Source organism: Sycon ciliatum, chromosome 6 (genome assembly GCF_964019385.1).
Source record: "Sycon ciliatum chromosome 6, ocSycCili1.1, whole genome shotgun sequence".
NCBI lineage: Eukaryota > Metazoa > Porifera > Calcarea > Leucosolenida > Sycettidae > Sycon > Sycon ciliatum.
In genome coordinates, this window is record NC_088648.1 from 24,990,214 (window position 1) to 25,017,729 (window position 27,516).

At 48.2% G+C, this 27,516-nt stretch overlaps 1 protein-coding gene across 1 annotated transcript; it reads right to left on the minus strand.

Annotated features, from left to right (window-relative positions):
* On the minus strand, positions 1-27,461 carry LOC135819765 (uncharacterized). The gene is made up of 24 exons (XM_065333028.1): positions 26,957-27,461; positions 25,872-25,954; positions 23,148-23,221; positions 21,332-21,406; positions 20,289-20,458; positions 19,463-19,562; positions 17,949-18,084; positions 16,547-16,719; positions 15,816-15,909; positions 14,492-14,597; positions 13,908-14,021; positions 12,548-12,767; positions 11,645-11,703; positions 10,446-10,622; positions 9,884-9,943; positions 8,480-8,579; positions 7,846-7,914; positions 7,223-7,362; positions 6,171-6,255; positions 5,604-5,751; positions 3,929-4,179; positions 2,893-2,977; positions 2,154-2,250; positions 1-1,017 (listed from the first exon to the last, which is right to left on the minus strand). Exons 1-24 carry the CDS (start codon positions 27,132-27,134, stop codon positions 566-568), a joined length of 3,246 nt encoding a protein of 1,081 aa, XP_065189100.1. The 5' UTR covers positions 27,135-27,461; the 3' UTR covers positions 1-565.
* Between the last annotated feature and the right edge of the window lie 55 nt (positions 27,462-27,516).

Here is a 27,516-nt window from a genome sequence, read left to right on the forward strand (position 1 = left end):
TCAGAGAGCACAGCGTAACTGTTAGCACGAACACACAGCAGAAACTGGTAGAGCGATCAGCGTTGTTATCCTGAACAAGAACACACAGCATACCCGCATAACTACGACATTACTTGTACATTTTTAAATAATTGCTGAATACTGCTATCAAAAGCTGGTTATCATAAATTCATAATACTGTTGTAGAATAATAGCTGTCCAATACACCACGCTTGCCCGGATGGAGATTCGGGCAGATCATCTTCAGCGGATATCAGAGTGAGTAGCCAGTTTGCCATTCGGAACTCTGCAAAATACTTTCAAGAATTTTCGTGTGTTAGACAAGCAAATCTGAAATTTGAAAGATAGGAACACTCCACTATGATTCTCGTATAAAACCGAACTCAGCGACGGCTATGGAAATATAGACACAATACTGTGACAATAGTCATGTATACCACACCATGAGAGTCATAACACACTGTTATACTCATATCCATCTCCAAGACAGATAGCAGAGTGGCTGAATGCTTGAACGTTGGGGGGGGGGGGGGGGGCTGGGGACAATTGAGAAGGACAATTGCTCTCAGAGCTCATCGCGCTCGTGAACACTTTGCACACGTTCGCTCCGAGAGAAGCCTGTGCGGGAGTCAGAGTTAGAACCAGACCAAGCATTGTCGTCGTTGTCGTCGCCATCGTACTGCGGGTCCCACACGGAGTCGTCGTGGCTCTGATCAATGTCTTCACCCTCCCGCGTGTCGATGACCTCGTCGCTGGGCACTTCGGCCGTATCGAGTTGCTCCTGTTCATCTACATCGACTGTATTGTCGTGTACAGGCATCGCACTGCTGCCCTCACTGTCTTGGTCAGGGTCAGGTGTACTGCCGCCGCGAGTCGAGATGCGAGAGCGTTTCTTCTGCGTACCCGGTGCGGGTGTGTCGGCGGGGTTCGTGCCCACCGCTTCGCCGCGTTCAACGGCCTTGGAGAGGAAGTCGTAGCCTTCCTTCTGCGGTGTCCACTTGCCGGGGTAGAGGACAGCTGCAGATAGCGATAATAAAGACAAGAATGATGTGTGTACTGTAAGGAGACGGAGCCAGGCGATGTATACATACAAAGATTGAGACAGGGAGAGAGAGAGGGGGGGGGGGGGTAGGAAGAAAGAGAGAGAGAGAGAGAGAGAGAGAGAGAGAGAGAGAGAGAGAGAGAGAGAGAGAGAGAGAGAGAGAGAGAGAGAGAGTGAGAGAGAGAGAGAGAGAGTGAGAGAGAGAGAGAGCAGACAGACAGACAGACAGACAGACAGACAGACAGACAGACAGACAGACAGACAGACAGATGGATATGTAGATGGATATAGATGGAAACAGAGAAATAAAGAGAGTAGAAAAAGAACTCAAGCCGGGGACACCAAATATTTTTTCAGCCCACGCACACGCCTCTGTCTTGATCTTGCATATTCCACCGTGTGTTTATTTGCATGGCAGCACAACACTTTCGGATAGGAATTGTGTGCAATTCAGGCCCGGCAGAACCGGTCCGATTGGCCTGGTCATGGCCGGACCAACATTTAGGCGAGAAACGTGTATTTAATTGTGTGCAATTCAGGCCCGGCGGAACCGGTCCGATTGGCCAGGCCATGGCCAGACCAACATTTAGGCGAGAAACGTGTGTTTACTCAAGGGCGTAGCAGCCGGTCCGGCTTTGGCCGGACCACTTTTTGCCCAGAAGTGCCCAGAATGCAGGATTTTGCACCCTAATTTCAAAAAACTCTCGGGGACACCCCAGACCCCCTACAACCAGACCACCTCCAACGGCGGTGCTACACGCCTGTTACTGCTGAGAGGTCATGTGTATACCCTCACACAAACTGTATGGAAGGCTAGGGTATTGCCGGACCAATCAATAACCGCTTCCGCCGGTCCTGCAATCACAACTACAATGCAAAGTACCAGGCCAAACTAGCCGCAATGGCACTGGACAAACATTGCACTGCAGTAAAACCTGTCAAGGCGACCACTCGGATATGGCAACCACCTGTCCAAGAAGACCACTGGAACCAGGACCAAGGAATGCTATTTCCAGTCAAATGACCCTCGATAAGGAGACCACCTGGTAACAGAGACCACATCTTGAAGGTCCCCTGAGCGGTCGTCTTGGACAGGTTCCACTAAACTTACAGCTTGCAGTAAGTTGTCCGTTCAAGTACGCTGTCACCCACTTGTCAACTGCTACTGTGGACGCTCCCCACTGGTAGCTGAAGCGAAACACCTCATTCTGCAGATTTGGAAGATGAGACAGCACGCACAGTCAAATAGACGAGCGTTGGCAGTTTATACTTCAAACTAACAGCACGCATGTTTGGTCTAGAGTACTTCACGGCCAGCCTGCGGGGGCCCAGGCAACATCTATGAAAATGGACCTCATTGGAAGGGAAAATAGAACATGTGACGTGTGAAGACAAAGCACCTACGACGCACCTTCACCTACGACACTACACTCTCGATGCAAAAGGTGGAAATACAAAAAAGAGCAAAATGTGCGTGTCAGCAAGTTCTCATAAGAATGCTTCCACCACCTCTTAACAACATACAGACACACACACACACACACACACACACACACACACACACACACACACACACACACACACATATATATATATATATATACAGTTTGCACATGCACACACAAACACCATTGACCATTTGACGCACATCGCCTGAAACGATGATGGCGATGCTAAAGCAGAAGCCATAGCAACTTGTGCTGGGATTGCACCATTCAACAGCTTGCAAGGCTGAAGAAGTTACCCCCACTGTTCAGCCTGGTCTGCACCACACAGCTATGAAGTTGCTTTTTCTGGCCAGTGAATCCCTACTTTTGGGTCTTGTTTTATTTATTCTATCCCGCACACACCTTTTCATAGTCCAGTATTATGAGAGAGGGCATCTCTGGCGGAGAGATGTACGTTGAGATGATACTAGCTGCTAGTGGACCAGTTCTGTGCAATGAAGCACACAGACAAGAGCATGTTTGCACGCACATACGAACACCACACAAACCGTATACAAAGAGGCTTACGGCGCATGCACTCCATGTATTTTGGTCAGAGGAACATCTCCGTGGAAAAAAGAAAATTAGATCCAGGTTGTCAGTGCAGTATGGTCTTTTAGAATATTCAATAGTTTTAGAACAATTTTGGAGGACTGTGGAGCTGCTCTGTAGGCTTGTCATTACTGCAACTCACCTCCAACACGCAACACACAAACAGTCATTGGCAACACCACAAGACTGGATTTCATGGGAGGATGAATGATGCTGCCGTCCTGGGTAAAAATTCGGATGAAATTGAGTCGCGAGGTGCAGCCAAGGCCTATCTGCGTGTTTCAGGTTGGAGGTTAGTACGAATTAATTGACAAGGAAAATTCAAAATAACCAGATGTCAATTCAGCCCGTACTCCTGATCAAGAAACTAAACTTGTCGTCTCCTCGTTGTTGCTTTTATTTAAAAAAAAGTCACGGTTCGCACGAGACTCGGCCGGAGGCCAAGCTTTCCGCATCCGCAGAAATTCCACCACCCTCCAGGATCATTGCCTAAAGGAAAATCTTTAATATTATTACCTTATATTCTCTATTATAAGCGCCGTGCTTATATTTTTTCAACACCCCTCTACCCCGTGCTTATATTGGAGACCGCGCTTATATTGGAGACCGTGCTTATATTTTTCAACCAATACATCCATACAGAGAAAGAAGAAATACGTGCTAGATATCATGCATGCCGCATTGATTTCCAACAAGACCGTGCTAACAAAAGAGACCGTGCTTATAATGTTTCGAAAGGTGCTCAAAGTGTGCTAGTATTAGAGACTGTGCTAGTAATGGAGACCTGTGCTTATAATAGAGAATATACGGCATAATTGCTTATTCTGACCACAAGACACATCCTTACCCCATCATCCATGTAAACACCAGAGGTGACTGTTCATCGTCTTTCCTCTCCACGCTCAGCGAGCCGTTCGTGTACATGAGTGCTGCATCCAGGAGAGCCCGGGGCAAGATGAAGTTCATGTCGGGGATTTCCCCATGGCCAGGGTCACCAGACCAGAGTGAGCGATCATTGAGATCACTAGCGCTGAACAACACCAGCAGGCGAGTAGTGCGGGGTCGATACAGTCTGAGTGTGGCTGGAGACAGCTGACCCTGCAGTACAGTAGAGCAGTGAGGACAGTCATGTTCAATTGTTCATGCATACACACAGTCCATGGATGTGCACGCATGCACGTCCAGCATGTACACACATACACGTGCGTGTGCGCAAGCCCACACGCTCATACACAAACACACACACACACACACACACAAACACACACACACACACACACACACACACACACACACACACACACACACAGGCACAAGCTAATTGAAGACACAGTGACGCAGGTCAAAGACATTCTGGCAAGCCAATGTTTGGTGATCTGCTAAGACTCATGATGATCAGATGCATAATGGGGACTGATGCTCAAGACAGGGTAAGTGCAAAGTTTACAAACCAGTAAGTATTAACTAAACACACACAAACACGCACACTCACACTCTCACACACACACACACATACGCACGCACGCACCCAGGCTGCGTTTACATGGCGACGCTGGGGGTGAAAACGCAACAAAATCCTCTCGGATGCATGCATGGTTCATTTACACGGTACGCGGAGCAAAACGTAACGGTTGTACACCAAAACGGAAGAAAACCAAAACGCTGGCTAAGGTGGAAGAATTTGAAAACGGAAATGTTCTGCCAGATAAATTTGGGTGTGTAAACAGTTGAAACGGTCTGCTGGCCTCGTTTTCCGTCACGTTTGTTCCGTTTTCGGCCGTTCACACGGATCCGACAATCAAACAAATTGTTTTTACAATTTTCGTTATGCTGTCGTGTGGCCTGTTTTCAACTATTCCTTGAGTGTGATTGGTGCTTCCACGACAACACTTGGCAAATGACGTACTTTGGCGGATCCTTTGCTCCTGTGTAGACGCGCGAAAACGATACAAACCGAGACCACCTCGGATAAGCTTTGATCGTGTAAACGCACGAAAACGAAAAAAGAAATGCGGGACTGAGAAATGCGGGACTAAGAAATGCGGGACTGAGAAATGCGGGACTGAAAACGGAAAACTGGCCATGCGTTGTCGTGTAAACGCAGCCTCACACACACACACACACACACACACACACACACACACACACACACACACACACACCATTGACCTTTGACGCCCATCGCCGGAGGCGATGATAGCAATGCTACGGCAGAAGCCATAGCAACTTGTGCTGGGATTACACCATTCAACAGCTTGCAAGGCTGAAGAATTGACCGTCACTATTCAGCCTGGTCTACACCATACAGCTATTTGGAGTGACATTTTCTGGCCAGTGAATCCCTTTTTTGGTCTTTTTCATTTTTTTTTTTTTTTTTTTTTTTTTTACACACACACACACACACACACACACACACACAGACACACACATGCACTCACACACACACATGCACACGCACGCACACGCACACACACACACACACACACACACACACACACACACACATATCTCCACGACCGTACCACAAGCGGAAGAGCGGCTCGCTTCACCAGACCAGCCAGTTCGACTCCACTCAGTGGCCTTTGAGAACTCAACTGCCGCCTGACTGCTGACTGGTGCAAGTCATTGTGTCGCAGGACAATTGCAAACGGAAGCTGTTCACCATTGCTTCTGTAGGCAATAGCAGAAATATACCAAGGAGATACTTGAAGAAAAATATTCCACATGTACACATGAAAATGTGGGCACAAGTTATGCGATCGAGTCCACCAACTGAACCAGTCTGTTCAAAATCTGGTTCCGTTGGTTGGACTCAATCGCATAACTTGTGCCCACATTTTCCATGTTACAATTTTTTCCTTGGCTCACCATCTGAGTTCTTAACACACACATGACTGTACAATAAGACCTCAGCTTGACGTACATTCAAAGTCAAGAGAAATACAGACAACCCGATTACCCAAAATGCACACGAAAATCAATACAACTCCCATTAAACACTGACGAAAATCAATGCATTCAGAGATTTAGCAAGTGTGAAGGTAGCCTGCCAAGCTGCCGGAGCTCGCCACAGCTAAGCGGGCTCTTACATTTGCTTGGCCAGTTCTCCCTGCGCGTATGCAACCGTGGCCGTGATGGAGAAGTTCAATCCGAGACCGTCCAGAGCAGTCAGGTCTGCAACACAGCAGATAATCCCACACAGTGCACAGCATGCATCTAGCTCACTATGAGGCCGAGACGTCAGGTCGGCCGCTGAGTGCACTAGGGGTGTCATCGATTGGCGAATCTGGATTTAGTGCGAGCAGGCGGTGTGGTCTGAGCAACGCTGGCCCAATCGAACAAAACAAGGGTGTAGTACGCAAAATGTACGCATATTGTACAAAGATTCTGTGAAAGCTGTCCAAAAACGCCAAAGTCCATTTCCACTCCGGCCACTCCCGGTGTGGGGGCCGGTGTGGTGGGATTCCGCTCCAAGTACACCTGCTCCGGATTCAATCAGATTCGACCAAACGCTCACGCTCACTCGAAGCGCACTTGCTCGGGATTTGCCCAATCGATCATGCCCTAGGTCTCATCACCCTTTTGCTCTTCAATTCTAACCAGATTTGAGCTCATGGGCATGCACTGGAATGAAATAGAAATAAAAATGAAAAAAGAAATGCAACGACACGAGACATGGTCGGTGGTGCGCTCACTTCTGCAGAAGACGGGTGTGCACATGACCCTGCGGTGCATGGCAAACACGTTCAACTTTCACACCCTCAGCAGCGGCGTCAGAGTGGGTACAGCACGTGGAGCCAAGCCGTAGGACCCCATATCAAGAATTGCGATCATCTGCACCGGACTAGAACCAGTTTTCGGCAGTGACCAAACACAAGTACAGTAAACTTGGCTAATAACGGCTGAGGATATAACGACAATTCGCGAATAACGACAGAGTTTCCATGCCCAGATCAAAGTCCATTTTACCTGTATACATATAATGAGACTTCGGGTATAAGGACATTTCGCGCATAAGGACACGTTTCTGATGCCCGGCCGAGTGTCGTTATACGCAAAGTTGGCCGTACATGTACAGGATGCCGTTCATGGGTGTATGAACCTATGAAATCTAGCTAGATCTGATGCCATGCAATCTAACCATCATCTTCCAGCTGAGGCAGAGCGACGACAACGGACACCCTGCTAAGTGGTCTGTCCCACTGCTGAGGGACAAGGTTGTTCGACAAGGACGTGAACTCCTCCATGCTATTCAGCTTCACAGCGTGGTTTCGACGGAACCTTAGAGAAAGTGACAGCAACAGCAGCAACAGCAGCAGCAGCAGCAGCAACAGCAGCAGCAGCAACAGCAGCAACAGCAGCAGCAGAATTGTCTCTCTCTCTCTCTCTCTCTCTCTCTCTCTCTCTCTCTCTCTCTCTCTCTCTCTCTCTCTCTCTCTCTCTCTCTCTCTCTCTCTCTCTCTCTCTCTCTTTCATCTGTATTATATTCGTATACTCGTAAAATGAATCAGTCCTTGTCTCGTCCCGCAATGGACTCCTGCGTGGCTTGCAGCAAACATAACAGGTTTTTACAGCGTGTGACCGCACACACATGCACACACATGCACACACACACACACACACACACACACACACACACACGCGCGCGCGCACGCACGCACAGAAACACACACACACACACGCGTGCGCACGCACGCACGCACAGAAACACACACACACACGCGCGCGCGCGCACGCACAGACACACACACACAAATTACTTACTGACGCACGGCTGCCACCAGCTCATCAACTTCCAGAGCACCGGAGTAGCGACGAGATGAGCGAGGAAATCTGATGTTAATCAAACACAGTGGTAGAGCATAGAACACATCAGCACAGCAGTACCACTGCTTGTCCCAGGGTGACCGACATGCCAAGGTCACTATACCAGTGTTTTGACTGTAGCACTATCCGCTCTAGGTCGCCGTGAATCAATAAAATGTCCTCCGATTTGGGCTCGAAATTTCAAAGTTTCTAAACAGAGGTGTCAGAGAGCGGAGTCCATGATCAGCTGTCTGAATATTGCCATCCGGCATGAAACTATCAGTTGCAGCCTGATGCGTGGTACTCTGTGACTCGTGCAAACAGAGCCGTCAGTAAATTATACTTCAGATGGCTATCACACTAAGACGCAGTACATGCCGATGCCCCTAGTACACTGTCACATGACCCATCCTGTCCACACACCATGCTGGTGAGATGTCCGTACGATAGATCCCGGCACATGTGAAGTGACACGATTTTTTGGCTGAAAATTCTGAAAATTGTTTTATTACAGCCCCCCCCCCCCCCTGTAGATGTAATGCAGTCCTCTGTTGCCATAGCTACGGTGATAACAAGCAGGTTCAAAACTTACGACATGAACACGACCGTCGGGAATCGCTTCACGTTGAACGGCTCGCAGATATCATGCAAATCTACACAATTCACCCAGTTGAACTTCACCCAGCTGTCATCTATACATGCACGTGCACACACACACACACACACACACACACACACACACACACACACACACACACGCACACCCACACACACACACACACACACACACACACACACACACACACACACACACACACACACACACAAACGCACGCACGCATACACAGGACATGGGCTTGAACCACACAATTTATAGAATAACTTGGGCCCAAAAGCCAAGCTTCTTGACACGGCCTATCAACACACAATTATGATAATCGTACGTCAGCACATTGTAGAGTGATCCGATTGCTCATGTCCCACCAAAATCATTTAGTGCAAAATTGCACACTATCTACCATCGCGCCCATGGCTGACCACCTTCGATCACCCAGGTCTGCTATACTGGCGCGTGAAACCGGACCCCGACGTTTCCCGCTGCTCTGCGGACGAACACGCTTGATTTCCCCGGGCCTGCTGTCCACCGCGCCTTACTCATTTCACTTGACACTGTTTTGGTTTTATCTCCACCCACCCTCTCTGCCTTATTATCGGCCCTCTGAAAAAACGAGCTCGGCACTGTTCAGGCATCCGATGGAAAATAAAATACTGCTGCTGCTGCTGATGATGCTGACGATGACACTACTGCTGCCGCAGACTTGTCCGTTTTTTGAAGAAGCGAAACAGCATGCACATACCGTATTTTCCGGAGTATAGTGCGCACTTTAGATGTGCTATTTTAGGCCCTAAATCGCAGGTGCGCACTATGCTCCGAATATGAAATGCATGTACTTCAATGAAGATTGAAGTGCGCACCCCCAATGAAGATTGGGGGTGCGCATTATACAAAGGTGCGCACTATACTCCGAAAAATACGGGAGGTCTATTTAAGTCCGGAGATTGAGCGCATCTAGAGTCATACAACTCCCAGGCACTCGTGTGTCGTTCCCTACGTGAAAGGTCGCGCTTTTCCTACCGACTTGAATTCTCACTTGACTGACTCAAAGTCGGCAGGAAAAGCGCGAGCTCCCACGTAGGGAGTGACACACAATCCCCACAATATCGCCCAAGTCGCACCAAACTCTTCTTCTCAGGCATTAGCTTAGACAAAACAATTCTTTACATTCAAACACCAGGCTTTGCATTCATTGCCTAGCTCTCTATCATGGCAGCCCTGTGCAGGACACCATGATAAATGTGTTCTTTTTATACGAAAGTCCACTATATTCCCCGGATAGGCACGAGAAGTGGTGGTGGGGCCAGACTGCTCTGCCGACCGGTCTCGGCGTCTGCGCAGACAAAGTTATCGACTACTCAGCCACTAGTCACACCATACCTGCCATGGCTTCCATAGCTTTCTGAAAGGTGGGTACAAATGCCTTAGAGACGGGCGAGACTGAACAGGGGGAACAACGAAGAGCAAACAACAGTGGTACACGGTCATCAAAACAGACACACACGCACAAGCACACATAACGAGAGCATGCTCATGTGTGCAAACATGTAGACGTGTGCACGCACGCATGCACACACGCACACTCGAATAACATGAGTGCAGACTCTACACAGACAAAAATAATTTTACATTAAATACAATCCAAATTTCCAGGAACGCAGACAGCTGATTTTACCGCTTGAATAACATGTCTTAGGCACGCACATCAAACAGCACATCGCCTTATCCAACCACCTACCTACGGCTGTAGCCCACACTACCCATATCCACCACGTCCCAATTCTCTTTGCCCAAAGCACCCATATCCACCACCTCCCAATTTTCTTTGCCCACACCACCCATATCCACCACCTCCCAATTCCCCTTGCACACACCACCCATATCCACCACCTCCCAATAATTATTCTCTATGCCCAAAGCACCCGTTTTAGTGGTTACTCACAGAAGTTGGCGAAATGTAGCACGATCACTTCTTCCGGTCCGGAGGCAAACTGGTTGTCCAGGAACTGTGCATGCTTCAGCTCAGGAACGCTGGTTTTAGAGCCTACGCCCATGCTCTGGAACTTGACGTGAGCCGATAGGGCGACTTCATCGTCATCTTCCATGGGTGGTGCCTCCTCTGTGGCAGCCAGTAAGACAAAACATACAAACAATTTCCGTAAACCGCCCAATATTCGCGTCACTAAATGTTCGCAATCTCTTAGAACCAGCGAGTTTACGATGGCAAATGTTCGCGGGTCACTATGGCCACACACACACACACCAACTGTAGAGTTTGATTTCCTGATGGTTGATATTCGCGTTATGCTCTTCTTGCGAAATAGCAAACATTAGGCAGTTTACTGTATGACGTGCTGTCATCAGTACCCACAGCTGAAATTGTATTGTACTGCATGTCACATGGGTGTCGCCACGGGCACAAGGCAACCGCGAGTCGACGGGCGTGGACTGTATTTCGCGCTATTCCCCGCACCGCTTGGCACGGAATCCGCTGGATTCATGAGCATTACCTGGACTACAAGTAGACAGATATGTGGTAACATGTATGCCACACTCCTAGCTTCCGTTCACGTCACTCAGGCTCCTAGCTTCAGCTCGTGCCTTCAAAGCTCTATCCTACGACATACCATTTCAATTTTCAAATGTCTATCGAAAGTTTACCTTCATGGCTAATGCTAGCAGGGTCCTCACACCAAGAGATCTCTAGGTTCACTGTTTTCTTCACTCCACTTATCCAAGCTATAATCATAGTTATCATGTCTTCTCTCCTGTCTCCATTTCCATTGTCATCATAACATTCATCGGGCACGACTGTCCGTTTGACTTACGATGTAAAACACAACTACAGGTCTCGTTACTTGTTACTAGATAACCGGGGGGGGGGGGGGGGGGGGGGGTGTTCAAATGGTTCTTCTTACAACGAGTACTATCTACTATCCGGACATGAATGTACGCAATTCAGGCATCAGGGGATTTTGGATCGTCGTCTACTAATGAGGATTTTCTTGTAACCGACGTTGTACTAACGGGCGTAGAACTGTACGGTGAGATGCGGTCTGTGTGATGCAATCAAGCAATGCTCTCATGGCCAGCATGTAGACCACCAAAGCACAGGCAGCAGTATTACGGACAACACGCTACCTTCTCCAAACGGATTCTCTTCCGTCACCTTCTGCGGCGGCTGGCGGCCAATTTTCAACCTGAACAGAGCAGGGGAACCCACACAACAGGTTTCCACATCAAGAACGGTGAAGAGTCACTGGTGACATAATATTTGCACTGAAAGTGGGATCAATTCCGGAATCTACCATTCCGAAAAGCTGAACGCCACAATCAGGAAGCATAGACCACATTGCACAGGACACATAGGCCCATTGTTCTTTTTTATAGAAGGCATGTGAAGCCTGGTTGCAAAGAACCTTACAACGGCAGGTCACAGTACTTAAAGGGGAAGTTAAGGCAAAAATTAAAATTTCACCAGTTGTAGTCTTCGGGGTGCTGAGTCGAATGGTCTTGGTCCGAGAAAGCTGAGACGCTCCCTTCCTACTTGAATCCCAATCGAACTTGCGCACTTCCACCGAAACTGGGTGACTGCGCCCTACTAGATGGGGATTTGTATGCAAAATGTCACTAAAAGCGCCATTTCGTTCTTATAAAAGCACGGATGACCGCGATTGGCCCATATTTTGTAGTCTTTTGGACGCTGAGTCGACTGGTTTTGGTCCGAAAAGGCTGCGATACAGCGTTCCTCCTTTATTCCCAATCGAACATGGTTGAATAAGTGGTCACGTGCTCCTGGGTGCCCAAATCACATGGTCACCACGCCAGCAGGCGACAACTTTCACACCAAGGTTCAACTCGAGTTCAACTCGAGTGACAGGACTGCACCCAAAAAAGGTCAAACAGGCTAGTAAGTTGTACCCTGCTGGCGAGATGACCAGGTGACTGGTGTACGCAGGAGCACGTGACCGCTTGCTCAACCATGTTCGATTGGGAATAAAGGAGGAACGCTGCATCAAAATCAATGATACTACATGTACGTACCCGGTGTACTCGTCCACAAAGTCCATGAGTGCGTCGAACGTCCACTCTCCGGAGTAGGTATCCGGCCGTTGCTGGCGATGATGATGATGTCGGAAGACCGGATAGAACCTGGACGGTCGGTCCAGGAACACCAGCGTCGCCTTCTTCTCACCCTCCGGATCCAGTACCATGGAGCGGTGCATTTGAAAGAAGATGCCGAAGATGTTTGTATTGCAGGTATCTGGGCGCAGTGACAGAGTGACCGGAAACAAGAAGGCGTCAGCGCAGTAGGCATGCCCAACGCCCAACCAAACGTCAGCTAAATACAATAATATTAGCGGTATGTAGTACGTGATCTACTGATTACCAGCCAGATACAGGAGGCAATGAATGCCAATGATCTGCAGTTGCAACGATTTTAAGTAGTCACTGGGCTAAGTAAGGCTAACGGCCCGTCAACCCAACAAGCAGTTTGCTGCCAGGGTGAAGTGGAGCTAGCTACCTACCTCGCAGCTACAAGACGAGTACAGTCATGGCGAACTAGTCAACTACAGACACAGTAAATGAGACCAACTCATTCATTGCTTGCTTGAGCATTTCCAGGTTCCACCCCAGCCATCCACCCACCCACGTATGCCCACTCTGGACCTCCCCGACTCTCTCGGTCCCTCCCTCCTCCACCGCTTGCCATCGCACATTCATTCCTGTCATCACTTCAGCCTGTACTGAAGTTGCCTGTATACACTGTCACACTAAACCTTGCAAAATAAAATTTTGGCCAGAACAAATACCCAGGTCGAAAATAGCCGAAAACAAATATGCGCCGAATATGTGTTGCCTTACAGTACTTTGACTCAGTCTTTCATTCCCAGAATCACTCGCACCCTCCCTCACTGCTTGCCGTGACTCATTTAAGTCATTTTTGTACTCCCCGACCAACTCGTCCCCCCCCCCCCCTCCCCTTTCCTCAGCACTCGCCTTAGCACTCTCACTCACCCTCTTACCAAGTGACTCACTCTCTCTCTCTCCCATTCTCCTACCGCGCTAGCGGCTACACTACCAACTGCAATTCCCCTCCCCCACCCTCCCTGTGCCTCTGCCTGACTACTTACACCTTACACATGCCCGGCATCGCGGAAGCGATGATAACGAACACGCTATGCTAGACACAACAACAACTGGCAGGGATTACACCGTTCAACAGCTTGCAAGGCTGACGAATTGACCGCCGCTAATTTTAGCCTGGTCTACACCACACGGCTGATCTCCATGATTGATTCAAAGCCCCACGCAGCAGTGACTAATGGCAAGAAGGTACAATAGAATAGCGAGAGAGAAAGGAGAAAACCGTCACACGGCTGATTGCAGCCTGCCTCCTCACCATCGCACTGTATAGTAAAGACATGCTGCTCTGTGTAGCGAGTGTTGAACAGAAAGCTATCCCAGTCCTCGGCGCTCACTGACTGTACTTGATCCAGGCTGGGCCGTTGTTCGTCTGCAAAACAATAGCAAAGCAGCAGCAACTTCAAACACATTCAGCGTTCATGGCATTCGGGAGAATACACAGTACCTGTCTGTGAGGCTTGTGTGAGGCTTGTGTGGGACTTGTGTGGGACTTGTGTGCATGTACATGAAGCTGGTTGATGTCTGCAAGAAATTTGTTTTTCAGATGCACCCAAGAAGTATAAAATCATTATTCAGCAATTGCATTGCATGCTCTTGAACTGGCGGCATCTAGGAAAACGCGATCATACACATGGGTGCGCAAACGCACACACACGCACACACGGGGCCACATATATACATACACACATGCACACTCGCAATCGCACACACACACACACACACACACACACACACACACACACACACACACACACACACACACACACACACACACAATCGCACACACACACACACACACACACACACACACGGGCATGAGCAGACACGCAGAGCCCACACCTGTATGCGAGAGCTGTTCGATGAGATGACGTAAGTGATCCTCCAACGTGCTATGATTGTAGAGTGGTTCCTGGTAGGTTGTAGTGCCGCTAACTTGCTTACGGTGCTGGCCAGAAAGACAACACACCACACAGCATCCAAACAAACAGGATCACTTCAACATACTGTAAGTAAAAACCTTTTTGGCGCATACATATTTTCCGTTATTTTCGGCCTGGGCGTTTTTGCCCTGAATGGTTGCGGCGGAAATTTCGTTTTCCAAGGTTCAATGTGACAGTGTGTACAGGCAGCAGTAGCTTTGAAACATCCGTAACTCCAAATCACATACATTTTGATGGGGAAAAAAATTCGACGGGTTCGCGTACCGGGCAGGTCAAGAACAAGGAGTCGTACAACTCCCTGGTCGAGAACCACCTTTCCGCTTCCGTTGATGGGGAAAGACAATAGAAAATGGCATTATGATGTCACTATTTCCACAAAAAGTGACACCAAGAGTACATAACCCCCCAGAGTGTGCAACTCCCACATACCCTGTTGTCCCGACAGAATTTCAAGTTGACGTCATTATTTATGACGCAATGCTCCTTGCAGCAGTGATTTACAACATGTGTACGGGTGTCAACGCATCACACGTTTTTCTTTGCAATAATTTGTACAGGATCGATCGGCTTCGGTCAAACACAGGTTCCGGATTCGTCTGATAATCCGTGTACAGTGCCCATTGCATCATCAAAATGACGTCAACTTGAAATTCTGTCGGGACAGCACCCATAGTGGAGTTGCACACTCTGGGGGGTTATGTACTCTTGGTGACACTAGGGGGGCGTTCGTTTTTGATCTACAGGTTTGGGTAGAAACTACTTCTTTCGGTAGAGGTGTTCGGTTTTTGAAAAAAAATTCTACTCAAAAGGGTAGATTCTACTTTCCTCTACCGGCTCTACCGGGAAAAAGTTGGTAGAATCCGGTAGAAGTTGGTAGAGCTACGGGATTTCCAGCAAGATCAAGGATTTGTACACAACTCCATAAAAAAAAGAAACATTTCACGTACACATCGTGTAAACTACTAGATCCGGTAGAACAGCGTTCGTACACTTGCCTCTACCATCTACCTCTATCGGTAGAGTGACTCTACTCTACTCTACCAGGTAGCTAAAAACGAACGCAGGCTAGAGTAGTAATATGTCCACAAAAAGTGACACTAGAGTAGTAATATTTCCACTGAAACTCGCCTAAAGGGTGCCCGGTAGACCGAAGTGCCCGTAACTTCGGGGTCCGGATAGCACCGAGGTGTCAGCGTCCCGGTTGTGTTAACCTGACGACATACCTCTCCACTACGCCGCGTGATGAGCACCGGTGCGCTGTTCTCCGCCAAATAGTTCTTCACTTCGGGAATGCGGGCCACCAGCTTCTTATCGGACCTGGATGAAATGCAGCGGCAGCAGAAGCAGCAGCACCACCAGCAGTAGAAGCAGAACCACCACCACCACCACCACCATCAGCAGCAGCAGCAGCAGCAGCAGCAGCAGCAGCAGCAGCAGCAGCAGCAGCAGCAGCAGCAGCAGCAGCAGCAGCAGCAGCAGCAGCAGCAGCAGCAGCAGCAGCAGCAGCAGCAGCAGCAGCAACAGCAGCAGCAGTAGCAGCAGCAGCAGTAGCAGCAGTAGCAGTAGCAACATCAGTGATGATGGTGATGATGACAGCACCACACACAGCAGAGTCAGCATAGGTAGCAGAACATTAAATCTTCACATCACCATAGCAACATCCAATCAGCATGATCCTTCTACACAATCATTGTGCTTTAAGTGTAACGCGGAACAAATATATCAATCGCTGACACACTATAACACTTGTACCACCAACACATTTTTTGAAGCGGTGATCGCACACACAAACGTGCGCCCGGGCGTACGTGCACACACACGAACATGCACACACACTCATAAACATGCACGCATACACACGCACACATGATCACATGCACACACACACATGCACACACATGATCACATGCACACAATCATACACACATGCACACGTCAAGCTCCATGGACTTACGGGTCAATATGGCAGACTGCAAAGAGGCCACGGTACGTAACTGCCGCTGCGGTGAAGTCGGTCTGATGTTCCAAGAACATGTCCATAGGTGCCACAATGTACGTGATCTGCAAGTCTTCCAGGTTGGACTGCTCCAGGCTTGGAACTATATCCAGTACCGACTGTGATATGATCTGTAATGAATACGGAATAAGCCCAGTGTGCTAAGACGTGATTTGTGCCGTAAACACCCCACACAGCCACCTGGGCATGGTCGTCTGGGGTGTTGAACAGTGCATTGCTGATCCCAGCGCACTCACATAACACCCCACATACAGCCACCTGGGCATGGTCGTGAGGGGTGTTGAACAGTGCATTGCTGATCCCAGCGTACTCACATGCATCACTCATACCTTACACATTTGGCAATGCGCATTGAGCCTATTGAGCAGAGGTGTTTTCGTCTCACACTCCACCTCTCGATCAGTGTCATTCAAAGTATCCCAAGCGTCACTATGGCAACAATCTCCAGCTGCCTGCCACAGCCCCCCCCCCTTCAGCATTCACGTTAAACGAAACGGAACGCACATATTACCCCAGTTTGAAAGTAGCACGGGTGGCGGCTTAGCTCACGATCAGAGCCCACATTCCATTTGAGTGATAGACAGTATTTGTAGGAGCCATAGACAAAGGGAATAGCATCTTCCAGGGTTATAACTGAATGGAATAGTATCTTCCGGGGTCATAGACAAGTGAAATACACTCAAATGTCTCTTATCCGGGCGCCTTGGGACCGGGTACTGCTCGAAACTCAGATTTGCACCGTAGCTCCGGACAGCTCATCTACCATGTACCGTATCAGTTTTCGATGAAGTATATTCGGCACATAATGCACATGTTCATACAGCAATGAAGCAAACAAGTCTTTTTCCGCCGTTACTCGGAGTTATGCTGTCCGATGAGTGTTTCATTGCTGCTTGATCATTGTACTACTGGCTCTGCCCACTGGACATAATGCACATGTTCAATTGATATAATTATACGAGTCCCTTGATCAAAATAGTGGATTGCACAGGTGGTACTTGTACATTTCTAGTGTTTCTTGATCAGTTCTGAAAGTGTAACTCGGATGGTGAGCCAATTAAATAATAATTATTGTGAAAAGAAGAAGGACTAAATGTCAGTTTTGTGCCATTTTGTCGCACTCGCTGACTGTGTAATATCTGGTTACGTTGGTGGACAGTTAGTCATAACTCGTAACATTTAGTCCTTCTTCTTTTCACAGTTCTGAAAGTCTTTGCCATTCTGAATAAAATCTGGTGTTGAACGGTAAGATACACGAAATTGAGGCCAAACCTCAGAAGAGCAAGACCTTGCTATTCTCATTATCGTTACGGCATGCAATGCACGTGAACATACGTACCAGTGGAGGTAGCGAATGAACAAACAGGAATGTCTGTAGACTGTTGACATCGAAGTCCTTGAGAAACATGTCGGCACCGTGCTGCATTATCTCTGGGTAGTAGTGCAGTATGACTAGCATGGTCTCGGCTTGTGGACTGTGGAGTAAGAGATACACATGCACACACGCGTGCACACACACACGCACACACAGACACACACACACACAAACACACACAAACACACACACACTGTACTTGTACTTGCTCGCTGCCATGACTGGTTACGTGAGTCTACCCTGAAGAGGGGGGATCCAAAAGGAGTCTTGGAAAGATGACTCGATTGGCTATTAAACCGCTCAACGGCCGGCATCCCCTGAAATCCCCAAACTAGGGTAGACTGGGAAACAATCCATCTTATGGGCTCACCACACGTCAGTAAGTGGGCGAGGACAAGGTGCAGATAAGGGATTGATGGCACCAAGGTATCCATCCCGGCATCCAACTGCATTCACGCCTGCCCCCAGCGAAGGTACTTCTCGCTGCTATTGTGGGTGGCTAAATCAGAGTGGATCTGATAACGGCTTCACTAGCACCATTCATGATTGAGTACACAATAGTTACCCTAGCCAGAAGTAGTCCTTGGGTCAACAGGTATGTATACTTTAAAAAAAACATACACACACACATACACACACACACACATACACATACACACATACACACACACACACACACATACACACACATACTGTACTTGTACTTGCTCGCTGCCATGACTGGTTACGTGAGTCTACCCTGAAGAGGGGGGATCCAAAAGGAGTCTTGGAAAGATGACTCGATTGGCTATTAAACCGCTCAACGGCCGGCATCCCCTGAAATCCCCAAACTAGGGTAGACTGGGAAACAATCCATCTTATGGGCTCACCACACGTCAGTAAGTGGGCGAGGACAAGGTGCAGATAAGGGATTGATGGCACCAAGGTATCCATCCCGGCATCCAACTGCATTCACGCCTGCCCCCAGCGAAGGTACTTCTCGCTGCTATTGTGGGTGGCTAAATCAGAGTGGATCTGATAACGGCTTCACTAGCACCATTCATGATTGAGTACACAATAGTTACCCTAGCCAGAAGTAGTCCTTGGGTCAACAGGTATGTATACTTTAAAAAAAACATACACACACACATACACACACACACACATACACATACACTTGTACTTGTACTTGTACTTGCTCACTGCCAAAACTGGTCACGTGGGTCTCCCCGGGAGAGGGGAGAGAGACTCAAAAGGAATCTTGGAAAGATGACTCAATTGGCCATTGAACCACCCAGCGGCTGACACCCCCTGAAATCCCCAAACTAGGGTGGACTTGAAATGATCCCACTTATGGGCACATACACATACACACATACACACACACACACACACACACACATACACACACATACACACACACATACACACACACACACATACATGCAAAGTTACACTTATCATAATTACTATAGTATGGGAGCGTTTCTGATTCTTACCATTGATCTCTGTAGTGGTGTATGTGGAAGCAGTTATGTGTGAAGGCAAAGTGCAGTAGGTAACCATGATGGTAGGCCATTTCCAACGCCATGGTGTGCTCTGCAGGAATAACAGCGAGACAGACGTCCAAGTCACGACTAACTGTCTTAATACCGGGATAGCGTACTGTTCAGTTTATAAGTTTTTTTTGTAAGGGCAGTTGACTTACAGCCAGGGTGTAGTCGCTATTGATCATATTGATATTCAACGGGTAAATCAAGACCCTACGTGTTGGAATAGTCGACTTGGAGATAACTGAAACATTGCTGCGAATAAAATAAAACCCGCACTCATGTCACGCGCTACAAAGTAGCAATGGGATTCCATTGAAGAATGTGACAAGAAAGCGCTCTGCAACAAAAACATTGCTACTTGGTTTGTGACATGAGCGCGGGTTTCGTTTAATTCATAGCTATCCTAAGTATTGGGTCGATGTATAACTGGCAAAATACTGTACATGGGATATCCTGCACCAGGTTGAAAGAATCCGGGGGTTCTCAACCCTCGGATTCTTTCAAGTCCTCAGATATACATCATGATGTGCGGGACTTTCCAGAGCTTTCGCCCTCCGATGAGAAAGAATCGTTGCATGGCTCACACAATGTCTACAGCTTTACATGGAAGACACCGAGACGCTAGGGTGCCGGTTTTCCATCGATGGACAGCAGTAGAGGTGGATGCCGACACACACACATGCGCACAAGCGCACAAACACACACGTGCGCACAAACACACACAGACAGACAGACACACAGACACACGCACACCCTCCCCCCACACACAGACCTTTTGAAAATGGCGTTTGGATGAAGAAGACGGCCGTTTGCTTTGACTCCTTTGCCAGCTCGGTGTATTCCTCGGACGTCTCCAGTACACGAATGGGATTAGGATAACTAACATCTGATGACTGATCATATGTGTTCTCTGTGGGGGCGGGCATATCCAGGAGGACATAACTGGGGCAGAAGACAGCACAAGAAAGCAACACCAAAAATAAATAAATAAAAATAAAACTTCACGGTTCGCATCAGACTCGACTAAAGACCGAGTTTTCCGTATCCGTAGGAACGCCACCGCCCACTAGGATCAAGGTGCAAATGCAGCTCCTATTAAAGCGGTGGGAGGTGCGTAGACCAGACCCAACAGCAAAGTGGTCAAAGACCGAAAATCCCATTCGCTGCATCCATGGTTCCCTCGACACCGAGCAACACCAAGCCTAGACGTGAAAATCACACCGCAGGGTCTTGAACTAGGGACGTTGTGACACCAGGGGTGTCGGACACGCTACGGTCAGCATGGTATTGACCGTTCCACTATTCGCCCCAGGTACCCTGTGAATCTATAAATGTGTGCTGATTTGGGGTCTAAACTTGGAAACATTTCAGAGGAACCACCCCAACCCCACTAGCAAATTGTACTTCAGGTGGTTGACCGTACCAACCTAAAATACCTTCTGGCGCCCCTGAACACTGAGCAACATGAACCGTGATATCACTGAGCTGTGGTGTGATCGCCAAAGCACTGCTCTGCCATTGAGCTATGGTGTGGCTCCTGGAGCACTGCTGCATACACCGAGCTATGATGTGGTTGCTTTTGCACTGTTATACAACCGAGATAGTTATGGTGTGCTCGCCAAAGCACTGCTCTGTCACTGAGCTACTGTGTGGTTGCCAGACAACCATTCTAACACTGACCAATAGTGGGACTGCTACGATCCGTTGAGCCAAAATGTACTGAGGCAAAAAAAACGAGGCTACATGTACAGAGTCAGAACCTGGACCGTCCTTACTCCCAGAGTCTGAGGCAAAACAGTCTGTAAATGTACTTACTGCAGTGCCCGGGAAATCAGCCCGTCCACTTGTCTTGTCTCCGCGTACGACAACTCAACATTCTCTCCTTTGCGCCTGTATCATATGCGGCCAGCAATATACACAGCACAGGGAGAAGAATGCACAAACACAAAAAATGAAACAAAGAACGGAGACAGATTAGTCTTCAATCTAGTGTGTAATATACGCACACATGTGTTGAAGTGAACAAATGATGAATCAAAACACCGAGCCACAGCGGCAGCCCAGCATAATTACAGTGAATGAAACATCGTCATTTTCAAATACAGTAAAACCTGTCAAGGTGACCACTCGGATAAGGCGACCACCTGTCCTAGAGGACCACTACAACCATGATCAAGGGATATTATTCTCAGTCAAATGAGCCTGGATAAGGAGGCCACCTGGTTACAGAGACCACGTTTTCAAGGTCCTTTGAGCGGTCGTTTTAGACAGGTTTCACTGTCCATCAAGCTTGACGTGCACGTGAGTTCATGAGAAGATGTTACCTAACATGGTGCAGCGAATGAGGTTTTGCGCTTTGCTGGCCAATTGGTTGTAAGATCTCCCACACACATTTGCCACCTACAGTAGACTCATACGCCCAAGAACGCGGTTTCAGAGGGCCAGCCTAGCAAAGTTCTTATTTTTCAGCGCCCCAGGCTACGTTCTTATTTCGCGTTCTTACGCGTCCAACATGACCCGTGACGCTCATGTACAATGCACTTTGCGCTACATGTACCGGTTGTACACTTTACATGCACGTGTAGTATGTAGCGCTGCACTGGGTGATGTTTTCGCGACGACCCGACAAGAGTTTGTGGCCGTGGTTGCGGACTTGTTTTTCGTGTACTCGGACAAGATCATGAAGGAAAAATGCCGCGTTCTTAAAAATCTTGGAGTTCGTACTTAAATCCAGGCTGGGGCGTTCTTAGATTTCCAGCCTGGACGTTCTTGGGCGTACGAGTCTACTGTAGCCAAAATCATGTGTGGCGTAGGCATGGCACGAGCGAAACTTAATAAGCCGACTGTGCTTCTAAGCACATTTGCACAGCCGGTTGTGGCGTGGCTGCGACAGCTGTACTTACTCCAACAACTTTTCCGGCATAGCAAGTACATACCTATGCTCCGCTACCGTCGACCTTGTGAATAGCGCCCTCGGTCATGCCGTTATTTGTGAGTTGTTGATATTCGCGAGGTTGAAAGTACGCAATCGAATGGTGAGTACGCCTGAAGATTGTGTCGTTACTGTAGAACGGGTAATTTTAGCGTTTTCCCATTGTCAACTGGTTAGCGACGTTTTGTTTTAGCGATCTGCAGCGATTTTACTCGCGGGTCACCAGTGCACTACTAATGTCTCAACGGATTAGCGACTTGAAACTTTAGCGAAAATGAGTCGATCGCTAAATTCGCTAGGGTTTTTACGTTGCTAAAATTACTCGTTCTACAGTATTTGCGAGTTGTTGATATTCACGAGGTTGAAAGTATGCAATCGAATAGTGAGTAGGTTTGAAGATTGTGTCGTTATTTGCGAGTTGTTGTTATACCCCAGGTGGTGATTCAAGTGGTTGTCTGTACCCAATCTGGCCATTCGCCTTCACCTCTCGATCTTCCATGCCAAAGAAAGGGATGCTACAGAATGGCTAAGCCTAGTTTCTCCCAAACGCGGGACCTTTGTTGTTGTACATACTGCAATGGTAGAGGACTAGATCGGGTCAGGCTGGATTGGTTTACCCTGCGCACTCTTTGGCATGCAGGACTATGCAGACAGTAAGTCACAGGCATTAGAAATGTTATCGATAAGTGTCGCTCATACCTGTGTAGGATGAGTCGAGGGAACGCTTCGTCACTTGCCTTGCAGTAATCTAGGGTGGACTGTGAGCAATCGACCTGTGAAGAAGGGGGATGAGAGAGAGAGGGGGGGGGGGGTGAGGAGAGAGAGAGAGAGAGAGAGAGAGAGAGAGAGAGAGAGAGAGAGAGAGAGAGAGAGAGAGAGAGAGAGAGAGAGAGAGAGAGAGAGAGAGAGACAGAGAGAGAGAGAGAGACAGAGAGAGAGAGAGACGAGAGAGACAGAGAGAGAGAGAGAGAGAGAGAGAGAGAGAGAGAGAGAGAGAGAGAGAGAGAGAGAGAGAGGAGAGAGAGAGAGAGAGAGAGGAGAGAGAGAGAGAGAGAGAGAGAGAGAGAGAGAGAGAGAAAGAGAGAGAGAGAGAGAGAGAGAGAGAGAGAGAGAGAGAGAGAGAGAGAGAGAGAGAGAGAGAAGAGAGAGAGAGAGAGAGAGAGAGAGAGAGAGAGAGAGAGAGAGAGAGAGAGAGAGAGAGAGAGAGAGAGAGAGAGAGAGAGAGAGAGAGAGAGACAGAGAGAGAGAGAGAGAGAGAGAGAGAGAGAGAGAGAGAGAGAGAGAGAGAGAGAGGGAGGGAGGGAGGGAGGGAGAGAGGGAGAGAGAGAGAGAGAGAGAGAGAGAGAGAGAGAGAGAGAGAGAGAGAGAGAAAGAGAGAGAGAGAGAGGGAGAGAGAGAGAGAGAGAGAGAGAGAGTGAGAGTGTGAAAGAGAGTGAGAGATAGACCGAGTAGATAGATAGAAAGAGAGAGAGAGAGAGAGAGAGAGAGAGAGAGAGAGAGAGAGAGAGAGAGAGAGAGAGAGAGAGAGAGAGAGAGAGAGGGAGGGAGGGAGGGAGAGAGGGAGAGAGAGAGAGAGAGAGAGAGAGAGAGAGAGAGAGAGAGAGAGAGAGAGAGAGAGAGAGAGAGAGAGAGAGAAAGAGAGAGAGAGAGAGGGAGAGAGAGAGAGAGAGAGAGAGAGAGAGAGTGAGAGTGTGAAAGAGAGTGAGAGATAGACCGATAGATAGATAGAAAGAGAGAGAGAGAGAGAGAGAGAGAGAGAGAGAGAGAGAGAGAGAGAGAGAGAGAGAGAGAGAGAGAGAACACTCCGATAAAGCTCCACGCCCGTGAAAGAAGTACTGTTGCTAATACTTGCTATACGAGTACATACGCTCTCTCGTGCATTGAGACCCGTGCTTAGTGACCACATAAACATGTCTAAACAAATAATGTGGGATTAATATCTTACATTGGACAATATCTTTTTGGTAAAACATCAACAATCCTCCAATATTTTTCAGGTACAATAACATTTTTTTAATTTAACTCAATTCAGCGGTTTCCCGACTTATTGACAAAAAAACTTTAAAAAAATTCACGGTTCGCGTGAGATTCGGCTAGAAGCCGAGTTTTCCGCATCCGTAGGAACGCCACCACCCTCTATTGACATAGTGATTAATGAATATCCCTTCAGTTTTCTCTGGATTGCCCGTAAAAGAGGCCCTTCTCCATGTAAAATAATAATAATAATATTCGCGGGATCCGCGTCGGCATCGCTTGAATGTTCAGAAACACACAAACTAGCCTTCGCATCCGCAGGCCACCACTATGCCTGTTAACCTTAGTGGCGAATGCAGACCTCACAAGTGAGTCAGGGGAGAGGAGGTTAGTCTCTCAACCAATCGGGCGTGTAACGGCCCATAACCCTGTAAACTGCATCCTTGTTATTCTCACTCCGAGCTGTGAGTACCCAGTTGACCGTGGGTGTCGGCGCAGTTCAACACGCGTAAAAAGTCTTTTTACACGCTCCCTGCTACCAGCGCGGGTCTTGAACTCGGGACCTCATGATTCGCAGGCAGGCCGGCAAACCAATCGGCCATATGCGTTGGTGTAAAATAACCATAGGTTTTGTGTATAGAAAAAAAAGGACAAAGGAACTACAAGTTATGCTATAGTGTCCACTGACACCACCAGTTACTGAACAATCAGCTCATGCGATAACATTGCACGACACTGACCGACGGTACTGACGTTCTACAACTAACTGTGCAATGTTATCGCATGAGCTGATTGTTTAGTAACTGGTGGTGTTAGTGGACATTATAGCGTAACTTGTAGTTTTGTTCTGGACCGTTTCATTGACAATTTGGATACAACTATTAATATCGTAAATGAGAAGCTGCGACGGACTCGGCCACTGTAAAATAATTTGAAACTGTCCACCTCGCCACACTGCTCTCTTGGCCCACATTCACCACACCATAGTGAGGAAGTTCGCTCTTGGACAGATATTCTGTATCCTCCAGACAGCTATTTGGAACTTCCTCGCTACGGTGTGGTGAATGTGGGCCAAGAGCGCAGTGTGGCGAGGTGGACAGCTTCAAAATTACATAATTATTGCACTGTAGTGTCTTGTATTAAAGCTTATCTTGAATAACGTTAGAAGCCTGTTTCGAATACAAGCCTGATTTTCAAGATACACTGTCGGCACATAAGCCTGGTTTTAGTGTTGACACACATAGAAATACCTGGTTTGAATAGAAGCCTAGCCCTTACATCGGCTTCCACATGAATATGTCTGGCTTTAATACGCGACATAACGGTATTGAGAAGAATTGTAGCAGAGACCGTTTTGGGTAGTGGTGTATAATTCAAATGGTGTGAGGGATGATACAGGCAGTGTAGCATTTGTACAGGCAGGACATGTGTGCGACTATAATGGCTTACTCGGTATATCTTGATTGGGTAGTCTTGGAGTCGAGAAGTAGCTCCATCGGCGACTGAAATTAGACGATTGTCTGGACGATTAGCTGGCGGTCATCAGAAGCAAGCATGCACACACACACACACACACACACACACACACACGCACACACACACACAACAATAATAACAACACCCACGCAACACCCACACACATGTTGGGCATAAAGCCCCCCCCCCCCCCACACCTGGTCCTGGAAAACACTGCAATTTCGGTCACGGGTCCCCTTGCGGGGCCGACAATATGGAAAGACGAGGAGAGGTAGATCTACTAGGTCAGGAACTCAGGGACCATGTTCGAGAGAGCCATCTCCGGCAGCTATGGAGCTGGCTTATCATCGGAAACGATTCCTCCCATGGCTGCCACTTGAACTGGTCCTTCACTCTCCACAACAGAGCGAACATTTCATGAGCCAACGCTCAGAGTCGTTCCGAGTCGTCGTCTTCGTGCGGTAGTTTGCTCCACTCGTGGGCTTGCAAAGCCTCGCGAAGGACTCCGAGGTGGGGGGGGGGGGGGGGGGGAACGAGGAGAGTGTTGGCATCGTAACTATCCCCCCCCACACACACACACAGACACACATGCACAACCACACCCACACACAACCAGAAGTTAGAAGGTGCTACTCAGACTTTCAGTGGGGTCTGAGCCATAACATGCGGGGTTCGTGAACTGAACGCTCCAGTGATTCCAGCCTGCAAGCAGCCAGATAGTCATCATTGTGCAATGGGGTATTACAGTTCTGAATTGGTAATCACTGAACATAATTTAATTATTTTCAGTGATTACCAAGAGGTGTATCCTCCAATAAGGCAATAAAAAGTAAAGTAAAGTTTGCACGTCCGCGTTACAATTGCGTTGAGAAACACAACCAACAGAATAGAAAAATTACATGTAGACAGTTTACGATTGTAGATGCTTTTTTAGCATCATGTTCCATTTCGCATCGGCGACCGAGCAAAGCGCAATATGTAGTCACTCGCTAGTTTGCATGATTGCACAGTGTGAATGGATCACTTCCAAAGTTGTCTGAAAAAAATTCTTCACTCACCTTGATTTTTCGTTTTGCAATACAACACTATTGCCACGGACTGATCCCCGCCGCTAAGTGCGCTACCCAGCTCCGCTTCGCCGGTCCATTTAGTGTTCGGTTTCCGAGCGGCGCTACCGCTCGAGCTGAGGATAGCGACCATATAGGCCATAGAGGCAAGGACTAGGAGGGGTGACATGGTCGTAGAGAGCACCTCTGTCAAACCTCACAAAATATTTCAAATGCGGTGCTATGCGGAAAATGAGAATAATTTTCAAATTTTGCGCTAAAACTGAACAACAACAAAATTCTTCAATGACTTTTTCAACTCTCTCTCTCTAGCTCTCTCTCTCTCAAACCGAACAGCAACAAAAAAGCCTCGACTGCCTCATTGTCACAAAAGTCTTCGCTGTGCGGAGAGAAACAGCTCGGCGCGCTGCGTGGCCTTTTCTCGCTGTGGAGAACCTGCAAGCCGCGCAGGAACCGTGTTGGAAGCGATTAGCAGCTTCTCCGGAAACAATCAATCAGTTCGAAGTCGGAACGGGGATGTAGGTTGTAGGTTGTAGGAGTAGGAGTAGGAG

What these genes read in the sequence shown, in the direction of transcription:
- LOC135819765 (XM_065333028.1), bottom strand. Translation starts at nt 27,134, where the DNA reads ATGTCACCCCTCCTAGTCCTTGCCTCTATGGCCTATATGGTCGCTATC. An exon ending in CTGGTGGCAGCCGTGCGTCA is followed by an intron (nt 7,363 to 7,845) that starts GTAAGTAATTTG and finishes ACTTTCTCTAAG; the next exon opens with GTTCCGTCGAAACCACGCTG. An exon ending in GTGTTTACATGGATGATGGG is followed by an intron (nt 2,978 to 3,928) that starts GTAAGGATGTGT and finishes TTCATTGCACAG; the next exon opens with AACTGGTCCACTAGCAGCTA.